Source organism: Notothenia rossii, assembly GCF_949606895.1.
Source record: "Notothenia rossii genome assembly, chromosome: 5".
NCBI classification, from domain to species: Eukaryota; Metazoa; Chordata; class Actinopteri; order Perciformes; family Nototheniidae; genus Notothenia; species Notothenia rossii.
Window position 1 is genome coordinate 12,348,596 of NC_136903.1, and position 20,601 is coordinate 12,369,196.

At 40.9% G+C, this 20,601-nt stretch overlaps 1 protein-coding gene across 1 annotated transcript in view; it reads right to left on the bottom strand.

The window, feature by feature from the left end:
- The window catches only part of cntn1a (contactin 1a), a 65,493-nt gene that overhangs the window by 20,683 nt on the left and 24,209 nt on the right, over nucleotides 1–20,601 (bottom strand). The window contains exons 2-4 of the mRNA XM_079682765.1: nucleotides 14,711–14,845; nucleotides 12,810–12,848; nucleotides 940–1,066 (exon numbers count right to left, since the gene is read on the bottom strand). Of these exons, the coding sequence (XP_079538891.1) occupies nucleotides 940–1,066; nucleotides 12,810–12,848; nucleotides 14,711–14,765 (221 nt within the window). The 5' untranslated portion in view covers nucleotides 14,766–14,845. The remainder of the gene's footprint in view (nucleotides 1–939; nucleotides 1,067–12,809; nucleotides 12,849–14,710; nucleotides 14,846–20,601) is intronic.

A 20,601-nucleotide genomic window follows, 5' to 3' on the forward strand; every position in this document is an offset into this window, starting at 1 on the left:
TATGGCAACTGCTCCTCCAACAGTGCAACATATATATAGGACATAGAACAAATAAAACATATAAAATAGTGCAAGAGAATGTTTTGAGATGTGCAAGTAAATATAGAAATAGAAATAGTGCAAGAAGAGTCTATATACAAGTAAATGGAATTATATAATAGATAAATAATTAGCAAAATCCAAGCAGATGAATGTTTGGATGAATGGGTTTTCTTAAAAAAGTTCAGGTGTTTCATAATCATTCTATATGGTGTTACATTATTACTATATGGACCCTTATGGTGTGGCAATATCTGACAGTCTGCATTATAGTAGCCCTTTCTTGCAATAGACCTGTGCATATTGTATTTTACAAATATCAAATAGTTCTGAAAAGCATAACTGATTGTACTGTAGATGAACCCTCTTAATACCAGCTGTGGTCAAAGCTTATTCCGTCCCCTCTGACATCTAATTCTGGGCTCTGACAGCGAAACCGATTTGGAGGGTGCCAAGTACGTAATATCATTTACATACATTTACATCTAAATTGAAATAGACCATGTGAAACAATTTAAATTTGGAGCTGCAGTATGAGACACCATGGCAGTGCTGTTGCAGGAACAACATCATATTTGTTATTCATGTTTTCCCGGCGCGTGATATTTCTTGTTATATTACATTTTTGTTAGTATGAGGAAGAAAAAACCTCTGCTGCAGAGAAATTGAGTTGAGCAGATTGTTTGACAGCAACACTATTATGTGTCACAAACACTGCGGGATGCACACACACACGATGCACCTCCGTGGTGCATAGAGGTTAACATCAACATCGTATTGACCTTGCCATTTAAAGGGCAGATCAGTCTGAATTCAGCCTGAGAGATGGCAAGCGATGGGAGGCACACAGAAAGCACAGCGGGTAGTAATGAGACCGGCTTTTTGGGGAACATATGTTACTTGTATGTGGCAGGTGGGTTGGCCCGGGCCCGGCAGCTCATGGTGATTTTTGCCTCGGGCGACTCCTCCGGGTAGATGCTTTCCACCGGCTGCTCCTCAAACACTGGCCCGTAACCTGTGGCTTCATCTGGTGACAACAAACAAACAAAACCAGGGTAAAACAACAAGCGGAGTTTACAAACGGGAAATATCAAAGTGTTAGAAGTCAGTGTCTGTCTGGCAGTTCTGGGGCAGCTCCATCAAACACAAGACAGCAGGGTTGAAATGTAAGAGGAAAAACACACATTGACTAGACTGTGAGATTGCCCCTGTGAGGACCTTGTCTTTTGCTCAGTGGCTGGTTTCAGAGGAATCCTGGTTGTAGCCAATCCTATCTGTGATTTGTGCTGCTGAGTTTTATTCAAAATCACAACACCACACTAATTATGACAGTGATGTGCTCACTCAGGTGCCAAACCAGAGTGACACATTCATCTCTTGCCAATGGAAATGATATTGTTACAAGCCAATACCATTTTTGGAACTGGAAATGCTATCTTGACTTAGCATAATCCAAACGCCTTTCATACCGTGTGCGTCATCCTCAGTGCTGTGAAGCAGATGCACAGGCAAATCCTGGGAGAAAAGTCTCCTTGAGGAAAATGCCTTTCTCGGTTCAATCTGCCTTTTACACCATCAACACACACGTACAATTAGCCCCAATTACTCATTAGAACAGACAGACATCGGGAGCAGAGGCATGAATAAGACATAAACACAATGCCAGGCTATGAATAAGCAATGAGGTGAAATGTTCCCAAACACTGATTATTCTCTCAGATCAAGAGTGTGTGTAGGTGACTGCAGCATTACACATGTGAGGCGTGTATAGACGTGTGTGTGTGTGCACGTGTGTGTTGTTATTCCCCTGCGTCTCAGAGTTCTGAGAGAGCGCAGCTGACACTTCAATGGGGAGAAGCTCGCTCTTTCAGACAGTAATATCCTGCTTCTATTCCAGCCTTCTTTCCAGGCTTGAATTGGTGCTTTCACTATACCTTTGGAAATGTCATATTGACTGACAGGGAGCAACCTTTAGAAACTGGAACAAAAGTTGCATTTTCACTTCTATTTACTGCCACAAAAAACAGGAAACTATGTGTGTAGAAAAATAAAGCAATAATGGTGAAAGTAGAAAATGCATGAGTGCATATTTATCAGTCTCAGCTGTAGGGAAGCAAAAGGAATTAAAATGGTATAATCCTAACCAGAATGAAGACAGACTCTTAGCCACACAAGTTAGCTGCACCCTCATCGCACCAGGACGGCCAACCAGGAGGGAGCAATTAAGATGTTAGAAGACAGGATACACTCCCACTCACACACTCCAGCAGTCAACCGTGTGTGTGAGTGCCTGACGCAAATCCCAATGATTCTGAATAACTGCTGGCTGAGAGAGAATTAAACATACTATTAATGGGGCATTGTGGGGCCGATGGAATGCAAATTAACTGGGAAACTGTGTTCTTGGAACAAGAGAGGAAGAAAAAGGAATTGAAGGGGAAAAAAATGGAATTGGAAGAATCAAGGATGGGTACAGCTCAGGGAATATTGTGACCCTGTTCCACTGTTGCAGTTAAATTGCTCTGCGCGAGTGTAAGATAAATGCTTTACATGTAAATATGAAATATAAATGTGGAATGGGCTGGACGGGGGGAGCCAATGAGGCACTGGTGCAGTGCAGGAATAGCAGTAGGAGTAGAACGCAGAGGAATGAGCGCTGGTGCCGATCCTCTCCCTGTAATGCTGGTGGTTACAGATGGTGAAGGGGAGGGTTGAAGCAGGCCACATAAGGCCCACTGCCTGGAGACACACACAGGCCTCTCACATTCTCTCTGCCTCAATTCACTTTCATATCTAACTCTCTCTGGCTTCCCTGTGTCCTCACTTCATCTCTCTAAACTACAGTATATCCCACTGTCAGCCCACTGCTCCTCACGATTTCCCTTTCCTGGATTTCCTTCTATAAATAGTTTCATTTTAAAAGTCTCTCCACTCTCTAGTTAGCAATGCTACTTGCTAGCAACATGGCTCCAGGGATGGGAAAGTCAGTCGGTCAGACCACCACTTCAGGCAAACTGACATATTGAAACATTGGTGAAATAACAACTTCCACGCGTTACATTAACTTTCTGTATAGACATTCAGATGCCAAAGGGATGAACACTTATTACTTTGTTTTCACATGTCTGTTTTTTTAAGTGAAAGTTAAATAGTTTTTCCGGAAATGACTACAGACATTTATATCCCCCTCAGGATGAGGGTAAATGGACTTGCATTTATATAGCAACTTTTTAGTCTTACGACCACTTTAAGCACTTAAACACTACATGTTAACATTTACTCATGAACACACACATGCATACAGTAATGGCCAAGCTTCATCAGGATCATTTACAAACATTGATGTCTGTGACTAAAGGAGCAATATGGCTTTCCGAGGAAACTTCGACAAGCGGACGACACAAACCAACTCATTTTCAACTGTTGGATGATCCGCTCTACCTCCTGAGCCATGGCTTCCCGTCTAATTGCAGTAACTTTGGGGAACATTTTGTGTAGTACCATTATAAGGTTCACTTGGACCAACACTGGATTATGACCAAACATAATTGATAAAAGATATCCTGATGTATCTACCAGCAAAACTATACAATTCACATTAGCCGTGAGAATACTTTGTGTGAGAAGCAAACTCAATCATGCTAACATGAAAAAGACCCATACGCCATTATACCTGCTAAAGGTGTATCGGCATATTAGCATTGTGAGCTCAAAGCACCACTGTGCAGAAGTAGAGTTTCAAAGAGACTGGAATGGCTGTAGATTCTTGTTTTTCTCAAATGATCAGTATTTATCCATCTCTCAAAGCCTCCCACTCTCAGCGCCTATAGTGAATTCTCCCTCTATGTTTTGTCCAAAACAGAGAATCTCTTTCCAAACCTCCAAAGCTACATGCCTATTTCAATCCCTCTTTTTTCTCTCTTTATATCCAAGTGTCTCTTGGGTTCTCGGTTTCCCCTGCATAAAACACTTTCACTGTCTCTTCTTTGAAAAGAAGTAGACTTTGGATGCCCTGAATCGCCCTGTTTAACAAGCAAGTAATTATTTACACTCAGCCACGCACATAGAAAACAAACACATACTTACAGATAAAAACAGAACTTACTCTCACGGAAGACCACATCCATACAAATAAGGGAAGACATTCAAAAACCCACAAAGAAGAAAGTCAGAGTCTGGGAGTCATTTTCCTCTGAATGGATCTCATTATAAAACACAGAAGAGCTTGTACGTTTAGACTCGTTTGCATTTTAAATACTGTAAAGTCAGTTTATTTTTATCTTCCCCAGCATCAGTTTTTTAAATCAATATTTTTATATTGTGCCGTTTGTGTTTTCTAAATTGGAGATGTGTATATTTACTGTTTATGTTTGTTTATTTTCTACTTTATTTGAATTTCAAATTACATGCAATGCCTTGTTTACAGTACATGCTGCTGTTACGAAAGAATGTCCCAAATTGGGACCAATCAAGTCAATCGAATCCAATATAATTCTAATGACGAATCAATCTTCCTTGAAAGTGGATCTATCATGCTATATTTGAATAATATAGTGTAGGACCATACCTATATAAGGCATATTTATACTTTGTATTTTTCAAAATACCAAACAGATCATGCATTTTAGCCATTCCTCATTTCGCTCAATGTAACACTGTCTTTGCATGGGCTGATTCTGTGAGAACAGCACCATCTACAGGCCTGGCATATGTACTACAGCGTCTCCAGCGCTTTCGAACGGCAATGTCCGTGGCTGTCTCCTCCTGATTGGTGGAGTTGGCCCAATAGCCGTAGCGCCACTTCTGTGACGTCATAGAAGTGTTCAGATCTGGATCAGTCTGTATCAGGTCCGTTGGAGCCCCTTTTTAAGAGATTTGGCTATGGAGGAAAATAGAGAGGGTTGTGTTTTCTGACACTTGGTGAGTTCCCTGGAACACTGGGGACACGTATTCAGGTTTAAAAGACGTACAAAAGTGCATTTTGCATGATAGGTCACCTTTAAGCTTAAGGGATAATCTAAAGTAGGTGCATGCAAATTAATTGTAACTTTAATCTACAGGTGATCCTAAAACAACTGCACTGTGTCCTATTTGTTACTTTATTTCATCTTTGTCAACACTTTCTGCTGTTTCATATGTTGCACTTCCCTTATTGAAACATGTTTTTTTTTATTGAGAATTGTTTTTATTTTTACATTTGAATAATCACATAATTGAGCCAAATCTCAGAGGAACTTCTCCCTCTGACGAATTGAACTTTACTTACAGCTGTGTGTTTCTCTTACATCTGCTGCATGGTTTGTTTGCATGACCAATGGTGTCCAAGTGGGACAGATAACATGTTGTTTCCTGGAGGCATGGTGTAGCAATAATTACCCACAAGCCCTTGAGTCACATAATGAGGCGTGGTGGCTGACTAATTTCTCCCTAGGGTAGAAATCCACTTTTTACATTTTATATGTTGAATAAATAATTACTCTGCTTCACTGTCAGCCCAAATCGTATTTCCATGCCATCCTGCAGTGAGTATCAGTGAGTGAGCGCTCGGTGTGGAGCCAGCTGTGCAATCACAACTGCTGTAAACTAAATATTCTCCAACATGATGGCTGCGACGGAGCAGAGCTATTCAAACAGAACATTTAAGAGGGTGACTTTGAATACAGATGTTTTCCAAAGTCACAACAATAATGAATGTGAAAAACCTTCTAATACCGTAACTGATGTTTTAAAATGGCATCACTAAACAGTATTTAACTTCACAGACCACCCCTCATGCAGAATAATCCACATATTGGCTGTCCATCAGATGTTCAGCTTATTTACTCTATATATTTACAATTGAGCTGCAGCTAGCAATTATTTATATTATCGATAAATCTATTGACCAATTTGCTTCGTTTTTTTCCATGAAGTTTTGAAAAATGCCTGTTAAACTTCAAATGTCTTCTTTTGTCAAACCAAGAGTCCAGAACCCAAATATATACAGTTTAATATCATGTACATCAGAGGTGCCCAGTACGTCGACCGCGGTCGACCGGTCGACCGCGGGGGCAATGCTGGTAGATCGCGAGTCATTCATAAATAAATAAAAATCCATCTCCGTTAAAATAGACAAAACAGGTTTTGATCCCTCCTCCCTTGGCCTCCCTGCCACTTAATTCAGGAGTTGACTTGATTGACAGAAAAAGCGACCTATTGGTTTCCAGTCTGTTAACCCAGAATGCAAAGCGATACAAAATCAGTCAAGTGCCGGGAGAGACAAACAACAAAATGAGTGCGGGAACGAGCAAAAAGCTAAAGACATACCACTTCCACACAGAATGGGATGGAGAATATTTGTTTGTGTCACATTCTAAGGTTATTTGCCTTATTTGTAAAGCAAGCGTCGCTCTGCCAAAGAAAGGTAACGTGGAGAGGCATTATCGGAGTGTTCACAAGGCATATGACAGCGACTTCCCTCCGAGTAGCGAGTTGAGAAAGAGAAAGGTCATGTGTTATTTCTACACAAACATTATCTCTTAGTCTTAGTGTCGCCAACTCGTTTCTAACATGCAAAAAGACAAACATGCGTCTATGGTCGGTGTATTTTCTATCTTTCCAATCGAGACGAGATCTCTCTCTCTCGTCTGTGTGCGAGGGGGCGGGGCAGTTTACACACACGCAGCTGCTACATGCAGCAACACACGGAGGAGATGGTGGAGAGAAGCGCTCCAAGGTGTGGTTACATGTTACCCGTCTTGAGGTGGACAATGCTCGTCACCAAAAGTGTTTAGCATGTAAGGGCGGTAACACGAGCAATTTGTCTAAACATTTAGCAAAAGTGCTCCACATTCAGACGGAGGAATGCACCGGGTTCGACTGTCTTTCTAGTAGCTCTGTAGCCCCGTCCACGAGTAACGTTTCCACGTCAGGTGTTATGTATGCTAGCAGCAACACACGGAGTTAACTCAGTTATACAAACATGGGTTAATGATTAGAGGTAACTGAGTTATTTATTTTGTTAAAGTTTCAGCTATTCTGTTTACAGTTCTGTCATCAGATTATTTAATAAGATTTGTTAAAACATTGTTGTTTCTTTTGATGTGAAATATTATTTATTTAATTCGAATAAAAAGCAATGTTAATTTTGTTCACAATTTGTTAAGTTAATTTAATAATATATGTATTTTGAATCAAGTATTCATCTTTATTGTCTTCATTGTTAGTTTCCACATGCCTAAAACAACCTCAAGCTAAATCTAAAAGTTGATGGCTAAATAAGAGCGTTTGAGAAATTGTGCAAGGCACACAGTAGTAGTCCAAATAGTCGATTAATCGTTTCATTAATCTATAGATTAATCGATAATCAAATTAGTCGTTTGTTGCAGCACTATTGTAGTTATCCCATGTATAAATAAAACGTGTTATTCAGCAACCCTTGCAATTTGGGATTTTATTTTTGGTTGGTAGACCTCGGTGAGCTGGTCATTTCAAAAGTAGCTCACCAGCCAAAAAAGTGTGGGCACCCCTGATGTACATCAATAAGCTAAATCCTCACATTTAAAAAAACAAACAACCAGCACTGTTAAACTTTCAAAAAGTACTTATTTTTGGAAAGCTGATTGCCTATTGTAAACTGGAATACACTACAGGGCAGGAAGTCAAACCAAATCACCCACATGCTAAACAATATCATGCTTCAAAATGTAGATGAGTGGTGTACTCATGAGTGAGGGATATGAGTGAAAAGAACTGACCATATGGCGGGGGGGGGAAACTGAAGGGATTCTCTTTTGACACTTTTGTGTAAACTAGAAAACTTCGTACAGCCATCTTTTAAGCCTGCGGGGCCTGTTTGTCACAGAATGATCAGATGGGCATTAGCATAGATACGGGCTGAATGATAAGCAGTTCACTTGTAAGAAACGATGGAGTCTGCAGTGTGTCCCAGCTGGAGGTCCGCCTCCACAATGCTCTGACCTTCGAGAAGTGTGAAGTCGACTCTGCCTCCTCGTATGGCTACACCTTCATCTTTGTCCAAGATTGACAAAGCGTTCAAAATGATAAAGCCTGAGCAGCATTTTTCTCACATTTATTAGTGGCGAGTGACCTTAAAAAGTGTATCCAACTGACGTGTGCAGAATCAAAAGCATTTTGCACAGTTTGCATCACGCTGTGTTATTTCTACAGACAAGTGGAGGTAATGTCAACATGTGCAGGAGGTGACACTCCTACAGGCACACAGATTTTAAAAGTCATGTACTGTCGATACATCACGGAAAAGAAGAGATTGAATGCAAGAAAAAAACGAATGAGAGACTACCAAGAATGAGACATTTTGTTTGTGAATCCATCAACAATTCAACCTGCACGCAGCATCACATCATTTTCCCCAAAAACTAATCAGCAAGCGTTCCTATTTTCCAATGTACCCCTAGCCAACAATCTTCCTCTACTTTAATGTTCTCCCAAAGAATAACACACATGGTAAAGAACCGTTGGTATGAAGATTCTGACATTGAAACATTTCTGAATATATTATTTTAACAATTAAGATCGACACAGTCGTTTTGGGAAATGGAGAGATTTATATCTTCATATTTTTGAAAGCACCTTTGAAAATAACACTTGGGCCTCGAGGATTAGATGCTAATTCAGCTGCTTCTGCCCAACTTAAAGACATTTTGGGAAAACGTAGTTTAGTTTCTCGCAGGGTGTTAGATGAAAAGATCGATATGGACTATTTCTGGACCTTTTCTTGGCTGGGCACAGCGACTTCCTGCAGTCTCTGCTGGTTGCCCAGCAACCTCGCAGGAAATGTGCGAGTGCTGCATATCCCACTGTAAAACCTCAACTTGTCGTTTACACACTTTGGTTGATAAACAGATTACATTACATTACATTTAGCTGACGCTTTTATCCAAAGCGACTTACAATAAGTGCATTCAACCAACAAAGTACAAACTTGAAGAAAACAGAATCATATAAGTACATCAGGTTTCATAGAGCTAAAACATTTCAAGTGCTACTCAACTGGCTTTAGATAAGCCAGTCATTTATTAGTATATAAGTGCTTTGTTCGTAATTCTATCGCTCGAAGTGGAGTCGAAAGAGATGAGTTTTCAGTCTGTGCCGGAAGATGTGTAAGCTTTCTGCTGTCCTGATGTCAATGGGGAGCTCATTCCACCATTTTGGAGCCAGGATAGCAAACCCACGTGTTTTTGCTGATGGGAACTTGGGTCCCCCTCGCAGTGCGGGTGCAGCGAGCTGTTTGGCTGATGCAGAGCGGAGTGCACGTGCTGGGGTGTACGGTTTAACCACGTCCTGGATGTAGGAAGGGCCAGGTCCATTCACATCATGCTATGCAAGTACCAGTGTCTTGAAGTGGATAAAATAATATAATGATATAACATGGTACTTATTGCTCTCTAGTGTAGATGCATGTTTTGCTGATGTTGTTACATTTAGAACAGGCTAGTTATTATCCTGCTCACTGGTCTTAGTGCTAAGCTAATGGGTTAAAACAACTGTGAACATTCATAAACACACCTCCACCCCTTAAAGACTGCAACCACTACTATTTAGAAATATGTATGGCTATTTTACTTGCATCCTTTGGTTACTATAACCCTTTATGAACACACAAAAATACACTACATTTATACAGTTTTGTACATTTAACGTTTTTAGACTGTAAGTGTCATGACCGAAAGAACGAGATCGCGGGTACAAGCGGCCGAGATGGGTTTTCTCCGCAGGGTGGCTGGTGTCTCCCTTAGGGATAAGGTGAGAAGTTCGGTCATCCGGGAGGGACTCGGAGTTGAACCGCTCCTCCTTCGCGTCGAAAGGAGCCAGTTGAGGTGGTTCGGGCACCTAGTTAGGATGCCACCTGGGCGCCTCCCTAGGGAGGTGTTCCAGGCACGTCCAGCTGGGAAGAGACCAAGGGGTAGACCTAGAACCAGATGGAGGGATTATATCTCTTCTCTGGCCTGGGAGCGCCTTGGGATCCCCCAGTCAGAGCTGGTTGATGTGGCCAGGGAAAAGAAAGTTTGGGGCTCTCTGCTGGAACTGCTACCTCCGCGACCCGACCACGGATAAGCGGGAGAAGATGGATGGATGGATGGAGACTGTAAGTGTAAATATGCACATTGACATTGCATTTTATCTCGTTGCACTGTCACCTCTACTACCTCTGCTTTTACCACTCTTATTTCTTTATTTGTGTCTATTCTTTACTGCAGTGAGAGTTGCCAAAGACATTTTGTTGTACTTTGTTTGATGACAATACGGATATATTCTATTCTATTCTTGATGGCTGTAGCTGCTGCATATTTAGCATACTGTACATTAATAGAATCATAGATGGAAATTGAAATAAGTATTGGCAAGAGAACAAAAAAGTGTCTTACTTTTTTCCCCTAACATCTAAAATAATGTGGATTTGGTTTTTAAATATCTAAAGTGATACATTATGTTCAGAACAAATAATGACATTTATATAAAAATGATATACATTGTACATACATATAAAACAATGCATATCTACAGCATGATTGGGTGCTTGAATGACTCACACCGCTATCTATTATCCATTTTCTGTGGCATCCATCATACCAATAAGAGCCCACAATGAGGCATGGCAGCTCTAACACAGTTTCCAGCTCTAATGATCATCCTGGATTCATCTGCCCAGTGCAGTTTAATGTCTTGAACTTTAACCATCTCCATTAGGATTAATGTTCATCTGTAAGTAGGAGAAATCCAGAAATAGCAGCATTTCGAGGAACCGTGACCTCTAGACAGAATTTCATTAGTCCTGGTCTATTGTGGACCCTCAGAAGGCGAGCCATCTGTCACTTCTTGTCACCTAACGCATGCAGACAGGCAGATTGTAGTTTTACTGCCTCAGGGGCCGCAGCGGGCAGGAGACGGGCAAAGCTGCACCCAAAGCTCTTTTGGATCTGACATACTTCTTTTATTTACTTTTCATTGAATAGTAAATGAGAGTAAAACACGACAAAAGCTTGAATAGTGAGTTTCATGAAAGAAGAGGTGAATATTCTGATGACGCAATATTCTCGCTTATTATTGCTTAATACTGTAGCTTTAGTGCTTCTCTAGTTTTCGAACAGAACTGGAAGGGTTGTTATTAACAAAACAAGACTTCACATGTGAATTATATTAGTCCTTTTATACAAATCAAAACCCTCTGTTGGCATCCACGATCTTACTTCTAAGTAAATGTCAATGCTGAGTGTTTCTTGCTTAACATAAAATATAATTCAAAACACCTTGACAGTCACATCGCTTGTGCAAGGGTTGTTTTGAGAGTATAATGCAGTAAGCAATCACAAGTCGCAGGGCTTTCAAACATATCGCCGTGCAGAATCCATGAATCAAAGCCTGATTCCTGTTCTGAAGAGCAAGGCCACACGTCACCAGCCTGACAGTCAACAGGTGCAGCGTGTTTGTGTCCGATTCGAAGACTATAAATCAAAAAGGAGTAAGCCATTTTTTTATACGTTTCAGGTATTTAATCGTAAGTTCTAATTATAATCAGCTCGCTATCCTCAAGGGGACTTTATCAGAACACATAGACGTTCATAAAAACAAAACCCTGTGACCTTTCTGGTTTAAAACATCTCTGTAACCTTGTGCTCAGCCTTGAACTTAAAACCTTATCACCACTGAAATTAAATTGAATCATTTTTGTAGCATACACGAAAACTTTGAATGCACATTATTTTATTTAAAGGTCCCATGTCATGCTTTTCCGGTTATTACCCGTCCCCTAGTGTGTTATGTAGCTTGTTCTGCATGTAAACGGTCTGCAGAGTCTCAAACCCTCAAAGTACACCCTGTAGCGAGTAAAACTCTAACACAGAAAAGACCTGTCTATGCTGCCCCAGAACGCCTCGTTGGACATTTATCTTTTTCCATTGTTTACTTCTTGGGTATAGTGAGGTATTTCGGGTATAGTGACGTAACGTTACGTCCGCGGAGCCGTTACGTTTGGACCAATCCGCGGACTTCCTCACACACATACACTCGGCGGGACGCTGCGAGGCTCGTTGCAGCGAGGAGCGGGACACTGTGAGCTGGCTCACTGGTGTGGGGTCGGCGAGACAGCAAGACATCGCGGAACTCAGCCTGGGCACACACACAAACTCCCAGCCAGGCTGCGGGTGTGTGTGTGTTTCAGGATGGGTTTCGCTGTGTCTCGCTGTCTCGCAGACGTCCACTGGGCTGACAGGGAGGGGGGGGGGGCAGGAGCTCCAACAAGCCGTTTAGGACAGAGAGTGAATACACATACTATACAGAGATGCTGTATGAGAAACCAATGTGAGTTTGGAAAATTGCACATTATAAATGTATTCTAGTAGACCTCAACAATGGAATTATGATCAGTAGAAATGGCCATGACATGGGACATTTAAAAAAAATGTATGCAATGCATGAATGTAGGAAGAAATCTCAAAATTGCATTTCCATTAGAATTTCTCTCGTTGAATAGAGAATGTGGTTGAGTTCCTCTGGGAGACTGTTTGTGCTGGTATGCTCAATGTACTGTACACACATTTAGCAGAGTGAAATGGTAATAAATACCAAATGTTTGCGAAAGTGCGTGTATGCGTGTGTGTTATTAATGAATGTGTCATAACGCAACACTGGCCAAAACCAAGAAGCATCTATTTTCATCATTATTGGAATGTTTTTTAACACTTCAGGAAGGTTTTTTTATAGCATTGAAACAAGTGACCATTATCATTGAGAATTAGAATGAGTCTTACCTCTATAAAAGTCAGGTAACTCCCCATGCGTTGATGCATCTGTAAAAAGGAAATCATGTCAACATATCAGACCATGACACGGCAAATACACCACTGCTGATGTTTCTACTTGAAGTACTTCCTGTGTACCTAAACTGTAGGTATTTGTTCGTATTTCTCATGTGATACAACAAGAAAAAGTGATCAGAACCAATCATCATGAGACTTTCTTCAGAGAGGAAAGGCCCATAATAGAATTCCTTTTCGCTGCTGAGGGTGTGATGAATGTCCGAAAACCCTGTGTTGAAAGATTATCTTTGGCTGAGGGCCACCTCTGTAGAATCCACCACATCCTGCCCTTCACAATAAAATGGAAAACTCAAGGGTTTGGCTTGAATGATTGTAGGTTTCAATACGCACTGATGCTACAAACAAAAGCTCAACCATGTACAATAAGAAAAGGGATAATAGATCATACTAACTTGAACAATATTCCTGTTCAATAAGGTATTCTTATTCTGTACTGTATGTCCTGGTTTAAACCCCACAATGATCCAGTTGAGCTAGGGAAAATACATACTCTTTACACTTTAGTTTAAGGACAGTTGGGGCTAAACAGAAATGTCAGGCCAATGTTCTCTCCCCAGGTTAACAACCAGCGTCTGTTGGTTGGCTGCTGTCTGTTTAGATAGAGGTGAACTCTACTGTGTATGTGTGCCAAGGAACAATGTGGTGTTTTTATGTGTTTTCTTACGAATTCATTAAATACATTTTGCAACAGGGTATTCTAAGCTTTAGTTGTAGTTCTGCCAAAAGCTTTGATGGGCTCCCCATGTAGGGAAAACAAGCCAAATAAATCTCCTCAAAGTCTGTTTGAGAAAGATGTGGTGGGAACCTGAAGAATTCCCAATCCAAGCTTCCCCTTCTTTCAGTTCATGTGAAATCAAATGTGAAACAAGTGAATATAGCCCAAGGTATGAGAACACAGAGGGGGTTGTAGCTCATTTTCAGGCCTGCAGTTTTCTGACAACGTTGTTTTGTTTCCAACACGGCTGATTGCACAGCAGCATCACAAAGAAAGGAAATCTGAAAACAGACCCTGAGAGGCACACCTCGTACAGCCTGACCCATCAGATGTTCCTACTGTAGCTTCTTCCTAAAAGGTGTGCTTCTTTGTATAGTTGGCCTAAGCATGTGTATCATATCTTAAGCGTATCTCGATCTGAATAAAATGTTCTTCGCTGCCATCCCTGCCAGTCTCAATATATTTTTGTTGTTTAAAGCTGGCGGTTAGCACCTTTTCTTTTGTTGCATCTTCCATCCTGAGAGTCCACTTTTGATGTGTGCTTTCACAACTTGCCTATCCACCTGGTTGATTTGTTTAATGCTTGGTAGTTGGAGCCAATAGACAAAGTTATGGTCTGTTTCTGTAGTTGCTATATGAGTTCATGAGACTCATTGCATTAATAGTTTCTTCGGAGCAAATACATTTTTAACAAATGGATTTGATAGTGATACCTGAAAGAGAAAGGACACGTGAGAATAAGAATCAAGCTAAACTAGCAAAGTGTTTTTGAGGGCTGCTTTCCAGAAATGTGTCCAGAAGTGTTGCTCATACTGCTGAACAAATAACAAAATACAATTGGTTATTGGACCTCTTTTCTTACAATCCTCATTTTTTTTTATTCACTTTTTTTACAATTAACAATTATGTTTTTATTGTGGCTCTAAGCTGAGAAATGAAATGTCTCACAGGGTCATACAAACATTCATTAGCTATACACAAATAACATGATTTTTAAATTGAAAGGGCTCAGTGTAAATAGATGTGTTGCTTTCATGGAAAGGCAGTGACTCAGTCTCTCAGTTAATACATTATAAATAAATGTAGCCATTCCCTTTCAGCTGAACGTGAAACTGACCTGCAAAGCAGAGAGGGAGGACCAGGAGATGGAGGAGCAGGGTGAGTTGCAGCATGATGTTGAAACGAGGACCACCTGGTGGGGTAACAGCTAGAAGCTCAGCTGATGGAACATTAGCAGGACCGCCTGGTTTTCCTTAAGGAGAGGAAGAAATAAAAAGAAGAGACGTCAACACATGGAAAAAAGCCTTCAGCGAAGAACATATTTCTGTGAGTCTGAATGAATGTGAATTTGAATAAATATAAATAGTCAATTTCTTTATATGTAAATATATGATAACATTCTTCAAAAACAGTCTCTTTAACCTTTTGCAATGTAGTGATTATAGTGGGTTTAAGACACAATACAAAAGAGCATACTTGTGCTAAATAGAAAGCAGCATTTGGTTATTGGAGCTCTTTACTTACAATAAAGAACTTAAAAATAAAGTAAAAAGTCAGGAATCTGCATGAATGAGCCGGAAACACCAAAAAACTTTGAGTGTTTGTGTATAGCTGCAACTAACTATTATTTGTATTTGTAATGAATCTGTTGAATAAATGCAATTCTTGTTTCAATTTGATCAATAACAGAGTCTGTATGTCCAAATTGAAATTATCCCAGAGCTAGTTTCCAATGCCTTAAACCAGGGGTGGGGAACCTCCGGCCTCCGGGCCGTACACGGCCCGCGAGACCATTTGGTACGGCCCTCGAGGTAATTTATAAAGACACGCAAAAAATAAAAAAATTCAAGAAATCTAGACCGCAAAATAATTAAACAAGCTTGTTTTTCCTGGCCAAGGTCAGGGTCCTTGAACACAACACGAGCCTAACGTGTCATCACGTGGTATATGTCTCGTCTGACAGGAGTGTAGTTCTAACGGAGAGCACCAAAACGCGGCTCCGGGCCGGGACTTCACAAATTGCAATACCCATAAGGAGCTGTACACATGCCGCAGTTTTTGCGTGGCTGTGTCTTTAGTTGTAAGCCCAGTGGCGATCTGTTCATATGTCATACTGATCATACAGTCAATAACGTTGTTGTTATTAGCATCTGGTTAGCTAGCTATGCTAACGAATATAAGAAGCTTTTTCTCCAACCAGTGAGGTAAAGACACAACTTTATATGATCATTATAGTTATAGAAAAATAAGGGAATAAAGTAAACAGGTATACAATACTAATATGACAGTAAAAGTTGTTATTAATAAACAAGAATACAGTTTAAAAGGGAAGTGATTTGTAAAATATCCATAAAGAAAACAATCTGCTTGCAGTTCTGTTTCATATGGGTGTTGAGAGATGTATCCATAGATCTCTTCATGTTGCTCTCAAAGTGCACCAGATTGATGCTTTTAACTTCAACATTTAAAAAAAATCTTCCTGGTGGTGCATGCCCCCAAACCCCACTAGATGAGGTTAGATCCACCACCCCCCACACTTAAATCATGTCCACATGGATATGAAACTAAATACATTTGCACACATCTTTTGTCCATATCTTTCTGTTTTGGTGGTCATGCCACGGTGCATGAATGCGCGGGTCATGGTCAAATATCTGGATTAAGAGGTTGCTTTTTCTTTGCACAGCATGAAAGAAAGGCGAAATGAATGGGCTGTGATTTGAGTTTTTTAAGCAGACGTTGAGTTCAATAATTTGTACGGCCCTCGAAGGATGTTGTAAAAATTGAAATGGCCCTTGAGAGGAAAAAGGTTCCCCACCCCTGCCTTAAACTAATCATCTCAAAGATGATGCTGTTTAATGTCGGCCTTTCTGACATTCGAATCAACCTGTGTCATAGCGAAGGACAAGCCAATCCCTGCCTTCCTGTGGATCTCTGGCAGACAGTGCCGACGAGTCTTTACTCCGCCTCTGCTTCCTGTCAGCCTCCCAGGCACAAGCTCGTTGATAGGTTGATGCCTGATGATTGACATGGCCAGAAAAATCCCCGAGCTCTGGTTCAGCTGAGCTGGCACCTCACTGCTTACTCACAGCCCCCCAGACGTTAACACCACACCAGTAAACACCAGCATGAACCAGCTCTCAGCATCTCGCCCAGTAACACAACATGAAGAGCAACAGCTGTGTGAGTCAGGATAACTGGCGGAGACGAGAGGAAGGAGGATTTCTCCACGGTGGAGGGGAAAATGGGATTTGAAACTAATCAGATGAGATGAATCATGTGTTTCGAATAATATATTTGATCAAAAATAGCACAGAGACCCATCATGGAGGCAAAGATTCTAAGACTGAAGAAAACCATTTCAGCTATTGTGACAGCACTTGGTATTAAGTGGTATCCAACTAACCACATTACTTATTTTAACTTAATTAAACAGAAGAATAAGCGACCATCAGGTCATAGAGAGAAACTTCAGGGGAAATATATTAGTAAACGTATAAAGCAGCTTGCAGACAACACAGTTTGCAAATGTGGAGCATCGTTATCAAGTCTTTTGATATTTAAATGTCTTAAAGAGAAGTAATGCAGGGGAAAAATGCATAATTCAAACCATGACTTTTCCTAGTGTCAATCAAATCTGCTTTGAATGCCTTTTCTGTGCTTGAAAACCTGTGCAGTCTTTCAGGGAAGACTGCCAAAACTCACAACCAAATCTAACACCTTTATATATTCATTTACTGGCATCACAGTTTTGAGCATTGGTTCAATATTGCCCATTCATTCCCGGGTCGTGCTGGACTGGTGTGTGTTGATTAAAGTGTAATTGAACATGAGGCAGACACCATTAATTCTCTGTGCGCAGACTGAGGTGTCAGCTGGCCGAGACTCAGAGGTGTGACAGCAGAATTGAGATCTCAGCGCTCACCAAAAAAAAAAGAAGAGTCTTATTACAGCAACATGGATTATGAGATAGAAGAGAGGCCATTTAATATGCAGGCTTTCCGAGATACAAACAAAACTGCCCTTGTACGGCTGAACATCCACACACGGATACGCTTGGATACACACAGAAGAAAGGATTGAGACAAATGGGCCGACACACTGTACAACTACACAACAAGTTGGACATAATGGTCAAACTGTACAGCTGCAGAAAAGCAAAACAGAGGAGATGTCCATCTTTACGCTGGCCTGTATCCTAGCAACACTTTTCAAAAGGAGCAGTTTAGTGTGCTGCGGGGGGGCCTTTTGTGACCACCAATGAAACTATGCAAACACTATTATAACCTGGAACAAATCTGCCGTTGAGGAACAAAAACCCTTTAGGGTTCCCTGCTCGTCTGTGACATCTCCAGTCAAACAAAGCCCAACAAATATAACTTCAAGAAAACTTCCTCCATCTTTCTGTCAGTGTGCAGCACTTTACTATACGGCTATAGTGCTACTATATCACTTCTGAAACTCATTAAACATAAATGATCTAATAGATGCACTTAAGAGATTGAAAAAAAGGCACGGCGTCTCATTATAGCGTCACAGTACATACTGAAGGAACCATTCCCATCCTTCCCATTAAGAACTGTCACTGAGTTGATATAGTGTAAAAACCACCAGACCAGCACCGCACAGAAAGGCAGCATGCTCTTATAATCAGTATTAATGGGCCTCCTCCCTCCTGTCCTACCGGGCTGAATGCTGTCATCACAGTAAATCACACGACCCAGACAGAACAGCCCTCAAACAAGGCCATTTCTTCTCCCCCATAAATCACTCGCTGGACGCTGGCAGAGCTATTACTGCTTCTGCTTTGATTTTGGTGTGTTTTCTTGTCAAAGTCTTTTTTCCCAGCATTCCAAGCTTTGCTTTGCTCGCAGAATTTCAATGTCTCCCTTAAACTCCCCTTAGAATTGTCAGGCTCATTGCTAAGAAATTAGAGATCATAATACGAAGACGAGACGTTGCTGGGGGCCAATACTTTTCTGCTTCACTTCAACGGCCAATACTGTCATTTGTGCTTTTGTTGACCCCATACCGCCCTAAGGGCACCTCAGGCTCAAGTGAAAGTGAGTGAAACCCCTCCTTTTCTGTGCTTGCCCTGATGTGTGCTGCATAATCAAGTGGGTAACTTTAGAGTAACGTCTTCTCTGATCACAAGGGGCAGATCTGTGATGTGGGGGAGGAGAGACGGAGAGAGATTGGAAAGAGGATAGGGTGGAGGAGAGGAGGGAGCGGGGAGTGGTAGACTTAAAAAACAAGACGTTTCTCCAACAACCCCACCCCCCTACCACCACCACCACCACCACCACCAATGTCACTCCTTACACACACAATCCCCTCCAACTACGTCACCACCATCAGTTATTAACCACAGCTTTACAATAATCCGGCAAGGGGAAGCAAAGAGGGGGTTAACGGTGGATTGATCTTAATCGGTAGGAGAAGAAAAGAGTGCTGAGCAGCATCAGCTACTGCAGCATCCAAGATATGTGTGCATTTCTAAAACATCTCCAGTAGTGAAGCTGGGGATGGAGAAAGGGTTGGTAACCGAAATTCTGAGTAAGAACAAAGTATCGTGTAGCCCCAAAAAAAGACCTGAATTTAGCTTGAGTGACGGGTGGGTTCTGTGTTCAGTCTCTAGGTGGTTGCTATCTGCTCTGCTACGTCACCCTGACATGACTCAGTTGCACCCACGATGCACATTTTTAGAAAGAAGGTGACTGCCAAGATGGTGAAGGCTGAGTTACCCACCATTTCATTTCATTTTGATTTGTTCCGTTCATGGTATGCAAATCTTAATGTATAATAATCGTTAACAAAACATGTCTCTGTAAACACACCATTGACCGAAAAGGAGCAGGGAGAAGAAAATAATCTTATATTACCTGCCACTTTCTAAAAAAAAAATAATAAATAGAAATAGATGGTGTGTCCTTCATATTTCTTTTTCACAGCCAAACATAACAGTATCTTAGGATAATAAGAGAAACACAAAAAATACTTATTTCCCACTTGACAGTTAACGGAAAGAAACAAAACAACAACACCAAAACATCACATGTACAAGGAAAAGTCCAATGAGCTTCTACAACGGCTCTTTGGACACCTATGGTTGACAAGATCTATATTTTATCAAATCTTTGTGAGGTAAACAAAGGGTGCTGGATATAGCTTCATAATTCAACTTATATCGATCTTTTCATCCAACTCTCAGGAAGATTTATTTATATTTCCACAGTACCGTAGCTGGGCAGCATATTAGTGCTTATACTGAGCCACAAGATGTAGAATCCAATATTAATAAGGTTTGTGATGACTCCTCATTCTAAAATCACACATTTCGTGATAGAGCAGATAAGATTTAGTGTCATCACCGAAATGCTACTGGGAAAAACAAGCGAGACAGGGAGAGGAATATTGATCTGATTTAAATGAAGATGAAACATTGAGATATTGGGTGTGACATCATCTGTGAGAGGCAGGAGTGTGTTTGGTTTGGTTTCAGGGGCATGACTGTTCTCTTTGTAACTTTATTTATCCTTAGCTTGCTGAGAACATTTCCTGATTCCCATTCATTATAAGTATATACAAATATGTCATAAGTACATCAACTACTACTACTACTACTGCTATTTATCTAAAGCAGACAGGAAGTATGATAATTAGACTTTGCCATTAATAATTCAGAGACACATATTTAAAGCAAGTCTACCAGCCGAAAGAACATCTCTTTCTTACAAGCTGCCAAAACCTTTCTATTTTTAAAGAAAATATCTGCCACTAACTATACAGTACTTTCTCTGCGTACTTCTATACAACATTCTGCTCTGTGCAAAAAGCCAAAGTGTTCAAAAGTATTACTTTGAAATGTACTTTGACAAGATGTTCTCTTTAATGGAAAGCAAGGAATAGTAGGCACAAACCGCATCACATGTGAAGAGAGCAGACACCTGATATGACTACATACTGTGAGTGAGTTGAAATCCCAGGATGAAACGCATGCTGTGATCC